This window comes from Phaethon lepturus, unplaced genomic scaffold (genome assembly GCF_000687285.1).
Source record: "Phaethon lepturus isolate BGI_N335 unplaced genomic scaffold, ASM68728v1 scaffold31221, whole genome shotgun sequence".
Taxonomy (NCBI): Eukaryota; Metazoa; Chordata; class Aves; order Phaethontiformes; family Phaethontidae; genus Phaethon; species Phaethon lepturus.
The window spans coordinates 18366-28566 of NW_010518979.1; the positions used below are offsets into that span (position 1 = coordinate 18366).

Genomic DNA, 10201 nt, shown 5'->3' on the forward strand with positions numbered 1-10201 from the left:
AAAACCAAAACAACACAAACACAAGGCCTTCAATTAGACTCTATCCTCAGCTTATTCAGAGGTTTCTCTGCTGACTGTCACACAGTGCTACTGCTGGCAGCATGTAAGCTGCTAAGATTTCCTACAGGCACTGACCTTGGCATGCAGCTGTAGAAGAGACAGGCTCAAGGAGGAAGTGCCCTAATGAAGACAGCGTTGCTCAGTGAGCAGAGAAATCGGATGTCTCATCATGTCCATGTAAAGGCTACAGGTATCAGCACGAGCCAAACAAATGGAGAAACTACGTCATTCTTCAGGCAAACACTGGATCTTTGTGGTAAAGACATACTAATGTCCAAGGTCGCAGAGCGTGTTGTTGCTGAGGGTATGATGTTTGCCTAACAGTCCCTGCTGTCCTTCTCTCCAGGAGTACTGACCTGCAGTATGGGGAAAAAAAAATTTAAAAATCAGTTCTGTCTACCTGGATTTGGTGAATAGCTGTAGTGTGGTTTCATGCAAATTGGAATGCTACTATACTGGTTATAAAGCATTAGCATTTTTCAAATAAAAATTTTGCTAAGCAGCCGAGAAGTTTGAATGTCAATATAGGCAGGTGTTTCACAGGGATTTTGGTGGAAAATTTGGTGTGCACTTATGCACCTCAATGTGCACGTATTTCTTCTGATAACCATCATTCTCACATACACTGCATTAAAGGAAATCAGAACTTGCAGTTTCATTAACCCTGATAAGGTAGCATTGTATTTGTTTTTTCATTTACTAATTGGAAAAGGAAAATATGTTTCTGTGCTAAATTTTCATGTGAGGAAAATCATGGTAACACCTAGGAAGCCACTAGAAGATGATAGTAACTCATGTCAATTAAGGGTCTGTTGCATTGTTTCTGCATTTCGTTTTCTACTCTTCCTTCCTGCACGGTGTAGTTTCCCAACTACAAGCTTCCAGAAGACCTAACCCTAAACTGAGAGTTATGCCCAAGATCCCCGTAAACAATTTCCATGGCTTCTCTTGTAGTTCTTTTCAGTCTGTTTTAGAAAGAGGAGGAATAATTTGAAATAACTGGAAAACGTCTCGTTTTCACCACATCATGAGTGGCCTAGTATATATACAGGGGAGGGAAAAGGGGAGGAACACCGGGAGCGAGACTAGGTCCCATTGGCTGTGTGTGGTTGTGGTCTGACAGCCAATGACCGACCTTGAGCAATGACATCTCCCCAACCAGCCTGGGGAGGAGGGAGAAGGAAGGAGGGGAGATTAAAAAAAAAAAACAAACAAACCTGTCAAGAATTTTATAAAAGTTAGTGATCAGAAGGACCAGGTCTCTTCGCCTGCAACCACCTCATCAGAAGCTTGCAGCAGCAGAGGCACTGTTCACAAACAAGTAAGTATAATAATTTCATTTCTAAAGTAGAGGTGGTATGTATATCAGCAGCTGAGACACAATGTGTTTATCTAAAGTGGGCTTGGGGAGTTGTTTTTGGTTTTGTTTTTATTTTTTTGTTCCAGGAACAGCTTGCAAGAAATAAGCATTCAGCCATTCTGCAGTGATCTTCCAATGTGACCCATTTGCTGCTAACACTGGCTTTCTAACTTAGCTTAGTCAGTCAGAACTCCCGGAGTAAGTGAATCCTTAGTCTAAGGGGACTAGAGCAATAACATAACTTGCATTGCTTTCTCCTGCTTTGTTTTGTATGTGTTTGTTTATGTTTGTGGAGTACATAAATTTATGTTTTGCAAGGAGAAGAGAGAATGACTGGAGAATGCAGCTGGTCCTGACAAACACCAATGCTGACAGAACTGTAATTATGTGTGTTCGTTGTTCAGCTTCTTCTGAAGTATTAGTGCAGTAGTGTGGATAAGATTCTTCGGCAGGGGGATGTAAGGTAGTCTGCAGCACAGGAAACTAAACACTGCTCTTGCATTAGGCTGTAACCTTTCAAGTCATGAACAGCCAGCTTCAGGAAATTGCTCAACAAACTCAAATCCTCACTGAGCCTGTGATCCTCCATCACTTTCTCAACTATCCCATGTACCTGGCACCCAAAACTACTTAGCCCACCTGAAACCCTCACCACTACGTCCCCCAGCCTCCCCTGCTGGCTTTGCAAGACTTGAATTCTCATGCAAGTCTGTTCAGCATTTTTTTACGTCCTCTCAGAAGAGCCCAGCCCTGAGAGAGAAGCAGCTTCACCTTAATGACCACACTTACTTCCAAGAAACCATTTTTTTGCCACATCAGCCATCTCTAGCCATTGTGAGTGCTCCAGGTGTGCTCTGCGCTGACTGCCAGAGGCCAGGTCTCTGAGTACATTAAACTTCCTTTCATACTTGCTAGAGAGATTAAATGGGGGTACATTTGCTCGGAGCTTGAGTATAGCTCGGAGGCTAACGTGGGAATCAGGACAGGGAACTGCACGTCTCACATCCTCCCATCTACTTGAGATAGGATGTTGAAGCAAGGTCCCCAGACAGAGTATGAAGATGGAAAAAACCCTTGTTCTCACCCTCATAAGAGACAGCAAAAACCAATCAGGCAATTACCATCATATATGGCCCAAAGGACCTCTCAAGATGGTGAAATTAGTATGTCAATCAAAAACATCTGCTGCTTTTTCTAGGTGACAGAAGTCTGAGTATCTCTTTTTGTCCCATACCCTTGACTCTTTAGAACCCAGAAATTAAATATTTTGCTATACTGAAACCTTCACTCCCACTGCAAAGATAAAGGGAGAAACATCATGCTTTTCCCTCAGAGCTCCTTCACACCTACAGGAGGCACCACTGCCACTTCAACTCCCTAAAGCAAGTACTCACATAGAGTCACTGGGTAATTCAGGCTGAAAGCGACATTAGGAGGCCCTGCTCAAAGCAGGGTTAGACACAAGATCAGATCAGGCTGCTCACGGCTTTATTCAGGTGGGTCTTGACAACCTCCAAGGACAGAGACACCACAGCCACTCTGTCAACCTGCTCCACTGCTTGGCTGTCCCAATAGTGAAAAAAATTCTTCACATCCAGTCTGAATCTCTAGTTTCAGTTTGTTGTCTCACTCTCCTGTCACACGCTGCTGTGAAGAGCCTGGCTCTGCCACTTCGATCACCATTCTGTAGGTATTGGGGGTTGCTGACAGGTACCCCTGAAGTCATCTCTGCTCGAGGCTGAACTAGACCCAGCTCTGCAGCCTCCTCCTCGCAGAGCAGGTGCTTCAGCCCCTGACTTTCACGGTGGCATCTGCTCATCTGGCATCAAACTCACTCCAGTTTGTCAATGTCTCTCCTGTACTGCAGGGGCCCAACACTGGATGCAGTACCCAGATGTGATCTAAAGAGCGCTCAGCAGAGGGGGATAATCTCTGTCCTTCCCTGACTCTCTGGGCCGGACCCCTGCTCACACAGGATGCTGCTGGCCCTCATTGCTGGCCCCTGTTCAGCTCGCTGCCTGGCAGGGCCCTGGGCCTTCTCCAAAGTGCTGTTCCCCTGTCCCACTAGCCCTGGTGGGATCACTGCCAGGGCTCTGCCCCCCAGCTGTGGCTGAGCATTTGTCCTGGCTGAACTTCATGGTGCTCCTGTTGGTCTCTTCCTGCCCCCTGTCCAGGCTCTTCTGGATGGCTGCCCAGCAATCAAGCATATCAACTAGTCCTGCCAGCCTGGTGTCATCTGCAGACTAGATAAGAATGTGCTCTGTCAGCAAGACGGGGCCAGGCTTGCCCAGCTGTTCATACCTATCAGTTTGCCCAGTGTCCAAGTAACCAGACTTACTTAGAAATGTCTTTTCAATGGGGCTCCATTGAGAAGTGAGGCCAGTAACTAGATTTATCCACTGTAATGAGAATATAAGGTGCATAACTCATTATGTGTCTGTCTCTCCTAAGCATGCAAGTGTAAACGAGTAAATTCAGTCAGGTCAACACTGTGCCTACATGTGTTGGGCTAAATTTCTGAATACTGTTCATTCTCCCTATCAACTGTATTTATCTATTTATATATGCAACTTTTGCTTCGTCAAACCCTGTTCTTTGGAAGCAGAATCTCTTGTGGGCAAACAACATGCACATGTGGTTTGTATTGCAAACTATCAGAGATGATGTTGAAGGGCTGTGTTTACTAGTAATTGAACAGGAAAAGCTACATACATGGGATACAAACTATATTTTGAGAGTTTGGTCTTGCACTTTTGGAACCAATTTTACAAAAGAAGGCAATGAAGAGACCCAAGAGAAAAACTTAGAGATTCTAATGCAATTGTTTCCCGTCTGCAAGCCAGGACTCAGGTGAAATTTTCTGTAAGATTAGAAGATGCCAGTCACTTGAGGTGGTTGGAAAGAAAAGACGCCAATGAAGTATTAATGTTTCTAAGATGACCTGGTATGGAATGTAACAGTTTGTTCCTTCTGCTGTTCGTCTTGCCTCTGCCCTTTTGTTCTCACTATTAATATTAACAGGATGCAGTCCTTGTGCTGATATACCTGAAGATATTTCCCCTGCAGTCTTCCATTATGGTAGCTGAGAAAAACTTGAGACTTCAGCAGTACAATATTTACTTTTACAACTGTGCTGTCCCCTTTCCCCCCACCCCCACCTCTTGCTGGTCACAGGCTGGGGGCTGAACAAAGAAAACTTTGTTTGCTTAAGGAGCTGCTGAAGCCTGACAAACACTCAAGGTAGCCATAAAGTTGGGAGGTTTGTGCATTCTGTGCAGTTTTATTCTTCTGTTTTTTTTCTTTCACTTTTTAAAAATGTTATGTAAGCAGTTACCACAAAAAGAATACACTGTATTCATACAATGTCAAATCAATGTGACACTATGATACTAGCCCACAGACTAAACCAGTTAAATAAAAATAAAATTTATTGAAAAACTTTAGTGGTGGGACAACTCTTAGCTACTGTTACTGAGAACACAGTTCATCTGAGCTTTTTCCTGCCTGGAAAAGTTGTCAAATTAAACAAATAAAGCAGAATAATAAGGCAAATAATAAGCTTCGTTCTTGGAAGAATGAAATGAGCTGCCCGGCTTTGGCAGCCTGGGAACAACTGTTTTTCCTCAGGACCTGTAAGGTGACATATCCAGCTCTTTAAGGGGGACATGAATGTATCTGTGCATGTGCTCTTTACAAGGCAGCTGTATGAAGTGTTACTGAAGTGTATGTCTTCTCCATTCCCCTTTAAATGCTTAGAGCAGTGCCTTACAGCAGAGACACCCTTTCTGAATCCAGCACGGATCCTCAGAGATTATGCTCCTCATGAAAGAGTCACAGAAAAATAAAGTCCTAAATCAAGGGTACTTGAACATTCTGGACCTTAGAACTATCATTAGGTTTACAACTGCTCTTTTGCACTCATTTCTCCACCATTTCAGTTAGAAACACTGTGCATTTTTTTGGTCCTTGTGGCTCAGTGGTGTAGCTGAGAACCACTCACCATGGCCTTACAGATCATTTTGGGGAGCCCTTTGGCAAATCTCCACGTACTCAGTGAGATACTTCACACTCAATGACATACTTGCATGGAAACTGGAACTAAACTGCTGTCTTCCAATTCACCATTGTGGAATGACACTGTATTGTTTCAGTCTTTCAGAGTACTCACTTGGACCATCATTATCCACTGAAGAGTCCTATTTCTGTATTTTGGCAGTTTGCTTTGCAGGCTGGTTTTGAGTAATAACTCTCTCTTTGTTATCTTTATGCAAACACTGGAAACAAGTAAGTTACAAGACATTAGTCTCCTTGCTTATTGCACTGCTGGAGAGAAAGTATACTGATAATAGTAACTAGAGTGACTGATGATCTTGTAATTCAGCTAGCTGGATTAAAGATTATCTGGATACATCTACTTGTGCTGTAGCACACCTCCAAACTGCAACTCTGAAATCCCATTACTGATTTAGCAATTCATTAGCTTTGACCTTGGACAAAATCATATCCTTGCCAGATCACAATTTTCCAGTCTTTTCCACAGAGACTGTGAACTACTGGAGTAATTCCTCATATTTTTGCATAGCAATTTATTTAGCAGTGCTTATGGTTTTGACTGAAGTGCTTACAACACCAACTATTATTACAGTAATCATAATAACAAGACAGCTTCCTACTTCTAAGAGACGTATCAGACACAGAAAGCAGGTGAGGGCTAAGGAGGGTTGCAGGTGAATTTAATTAGCTATGCAGCATAAACCGTAGCTCAAGTTCTTCTAGTTGGGCCAAACAGGGTGAGAGCTGCGAGTGATGGAGTTGTGGTCACCACAGTAGAAGAATGCTTCCCAGAGCTCTGGCCACAGCCTGGAATATAGAGAGAGTTCAGCAAAGCCTGCTTTTGCAGGACCACAGGAAGGCATTTCAGTGGTTGGAAGAGGAGGGAACCCTTTGTCATTTGACACAGTCTTCATCATGCACTCCTTCAAATTCCCTCTAAACCTAGAATGACTCACCATTGATAAGTTGTGCAGAATGAGTTCTAGTCTCAAACAACTCAGAAAAAGGTAAAGCAGACATCTGGACAGTGCATCTGACTGGTCTGTACTGGTAGGCAACGCCATTTGAATCTTGCACAATAACATTAGCAATACCACAGTGCCTTCAACTATAAATGAAAGACGCAGATTTATAGCTGTCACAGTACTGTGATAGTATTGTTGCCAGAAAATTTTGGCACCATTTGGCATAGTGCACAGAACTCTGTTACCCTACCAGTAGCAGCCAGACCCCTGATTGCTTCTCCCCCATTATGCCCTTCATCAGGGAGAGCAACACAAGGATTGCCTGGCAACGTAGTATCTGTGTGCAGGGAAAGAAGACAGAGGACTTGGCTGTGTACATGCTTTTATGGGGAGACATGTTTGCTGGCCATCTCTGGCACATGGTGAAATGGGAAATGGCATGCTCTCACTCCCCTCTAAGGCTGGGAATGGAAGATGCAGGGGCTGCCCACAGGCCTGTCCCTCTGGAGAAAAACTTGTTGCTGGAGAACTTCTGTGTTGTTTTTAATGATTCACCTCGTGGATTTACCACCGGCTGGTAAAACGTTGGGTGTTGCTTTAGCTATAGCATATGATAAGCAGAGGAAGGAGTCTTTGTGTCTCTCAGGCTCACAGGCTTATACACATAGGGAAGCAACTTGGACCATTCAGATGATCTGAGAAACTGTAATTTAATGCCATATAATCAAAACTTTAATAAGATCAAGCATTTTGTTGTAACAAGATAGAACCTGGATTTCAGGTGCTGCGCATCTGCAGCTGCTAAGCCTCTGCCACAGCTGAAAAGACAGAAATGGGTGGTGAATACCTCTAAATCCCCAGGTCTTATACAGACTAAGCACTATGCTACAGTCCTGAAAGCAGCCATGGGGAGGAGAGAATTACAAAGCAAGGCAGGAGGGTGGGATGGAAAGTCAACTAGACAAAGTAGCAAATACTGCTGACACAGGCCAGGGCATGGGAGAGGGACATTGTTAGGAACATGTAAAGGTAAGCAATGTGATAACTGGCATTCTTCTGATTGGGACCAAAAAGTCCTAAGTGCTTTGAAAAGAAGTTTGCAGTCTGCAATAAGCATACTTGTTACCTTTGTGAACATTTTTGTGACAGACTGACCTTCCTTTAGTCTCTGAGCAAATCCATGTAAAATGCAGAGTCTTTCCCACTTCGGTTCTGGAAGGATGTGTTAGGATATGACTCCTTCATTTCCCCTGGTTTTGACAGACACAGCAAGCTAAGAAGAACTCGAATGGATTTCTGGGCATGTGCCTATGATAACATGGACCAGACAAACACTCAGACCCCTCCAACAGAAATACCCAAGTGGTGTCTCTGGTTCAGTTTGTGTATACAGTCTCCTTCAGCTTGTAACAGTAATTCTCTTCCACAGACAAGTCAACATGACCCACCAATTCCCAGCACTGTCTCCAGAGCAGAAGAAAGCTCTTTCAGACATTGCTCAGCGGATTGTGGCTTCAGGAAAGGGGATCTTAGCTGCAGATGAATCAGTGGGTGAGTTCTGGGTATCAATCAATTAGCAGTACCCAAGACTTTTTCTCTTGATTTTGCTTCATCTTTGAAATCAGTGGAGTAAATGAAAAACACTTAAAAACTGTTGACTGAGCAGGAACAACTCAGGCAGGGGTGCATCTATAGCAACAAAAGCTGACAATATATGGGTGGAGAAGGGAAGCTCTGAACTGAAGCCCCAGTTTGTTACTACATACTGGGACCAGGAGGCCAGCCAAGCCTAACACCTCTCTATCTGACCTTTGTCTACCTTGCTAGGTACTATGGGGAACAGGCTGCAGAGGATCAATGTGGAGAACACAGAGGAGAATCGCCGGGCTTTTCGAGAGATCCTCTTCTCTGCAGATGCTTCCATCAACCAGAGCATTGGGGGAGTGATCCTCTTCCATGAAACTCTCTATCAGAAAGATGGCAGTGGAAAGCCATTTCCAGCTCTCATCAAAGAAAAAGGAATTGTGGTGGGAATAAAGGTGAATATCTGTACATGTCTGTCTGGCAGCATACTCCAAACCCCACTTCCCCCGAAAATTATATATGGGGCTGCACGCTCTCCTGCCAAACACTTTTCTTTTTTGTCCTTGGTTTTAAAATCACTAGAGGATCTCTGCCATGATTCCTTGCATTGCTTTTGTACAACTAACCAGGGCCACATTTGTATTTGACGTGGATACTTTTTATCCACCAACTCACATCCCTCCATGCAGTAACCTAAATCCAGTCCTTTCCACATCTGACAGAGCTCTTGAGCCATTCCATGCAGCCATCTATACACTACCCCTTCCTCTTACCCAGTTCACACCTTTTCTTCCCCTTTGCTCCAACATTTCCACCCTTTGCACCCTTAGTGTGTTCAGCCCCATACTTCATTCACAGTCAGCCTGCAGACACACTAGTAAGAAGATAAGGATGAGACTGATCTCCATCCCTCTGTAACCTTTCCTGTTTTTCTGGTCTCCACAGCTGGATAAAGGCACAGCACCCCTAGCAGGAACAAATGGAGAAACCACCATCCAAGGTAAGGAGAGATCCAAGGAGCGTAAGCTATGACTGGTACGCCAAAAGCCGTGGGGTGGCTCACCTGATTCACAGCTTTGGCTGGTATCATGGTACTTTTCAGAGCTATGTCCTGAAGAACTGCTCTCAGTGAAGCACTGTTCTTTCATCTGTAGGGCTGGATGGACTGGCTGAGCGCTGTGCCCAGTACAAGAAAGATGGTGCTGACTTCGGCAAGTGGCGTGCAGTGCTGAAGATCACCAGCACAACACCCTCTCAACTTGCCATCCAAGAGAATGCCAACACATTGGCACGCTATGCCAGCATCTGCCAGCAGGTATCTGCCCTCCAGCAACCTTTCCTGAGATGTTGTTGACCCTTCTCACTGTTCCCTGTGATAACATGCTAGGTAACTTGAAAGGCTGTGAGGGTTTTGGGAAAGGTGAGGAAGAAGGGCAGCACAGCAAGAAGGCATACAACCAAAATCAGGGTAGACAACAAGAACAGTTTTTCTTCCACACCCCTAAAGACTTCCCTGTTTTTCTTTTCCTAGCATGGCTTGGTGCCCATTGTGGAACCAGAAATCTTGCCTGATGGAGACCATGATCTCCAGCGCTGTCAGTATGTGACAGAAAAGGTAAGACATTCCTGCCTCTCTCCCCATCTTCACAAATCAGTAGCTAGTCTTATGCAGTTTGTGCTCACAGATCTCTAAGAGTTTTGACCAAAAAGGTACTTCATAACTTCATCAAAAATGAGTTGCCCACAGTCAAACAATGAGTTAATAACAAACATGAGAGTATAATCCAGGGTTTTGGATCTCCATCTAACTGCCAATATAAGCATCCTCAATCTCAAAAAGATGGATTGGGAGGAACACCTCTTACCCCTCTTTCAGTACCTCAGTTTGCAGGGACAAATCTAGTAAATATGAAGGTATCCTGGTCATCTCAAAAGCAGTGGTGTCTCCATGGCTGCAAGTCTTGTGATAAATCTTATGAGAAAACAAAATTCAATTTGATTTCACACTCACAAGGAATAAGCTGTCTTTCCACAGCAGGCTGAGGTGAAGATCTGAGCAGAGATCTGTATTCAATTCTCCTGTTTTCAGGTTCTGGCTGCTGTCTACAAGGCTTTGAATGATCATCATGTGTATCTGGAAGGGACACTGCTGAAACCCAACATGGTGACAGCTGGGCAT

General features: G+C 44.2%; 1 protein-coding gene across 1 annotated transcript in view; it reads left to right on the forward strand.

Annotated features, from left to right (window-relative positions):
• Positions 1–1281: 1281 nt before the first annotated feature.
• Positions 1282–10201, forward strand: part of ALDOB (aldolase B, fructose-bisphosphate) — a 9799-nt gene continuing 879 nt past the window's right edge. The window contains exons 1-7 of the mRNA XM_010296905.1: positions 1282–1381; positions 7868–7989; positions 8266–8477; positions 8968–9022; positions 9177–9337; positions 9554–9637; positions 10112–10201. The exon at positions 10112–10201 is cut by the window's right edge and continues 127 nt beyond it. Of these exons, the coding sequence (XP_010295207.1) occupies positions 7878–7989; positions 8266–8477; positions 8968–9022; positions 9177–9337; positions 9554–9637; positions 10112–10201 (714 nt within the window). The 5' untranslated portion in view covers positions 1282–1381; positions 7868–7877. The remainder of the gene's footprint in view (positions 1382–7867; positions 7990–8265; positions 8478–8967; positions 9023–9176; positions 9338–9553; positions 9638–10111) is intronic.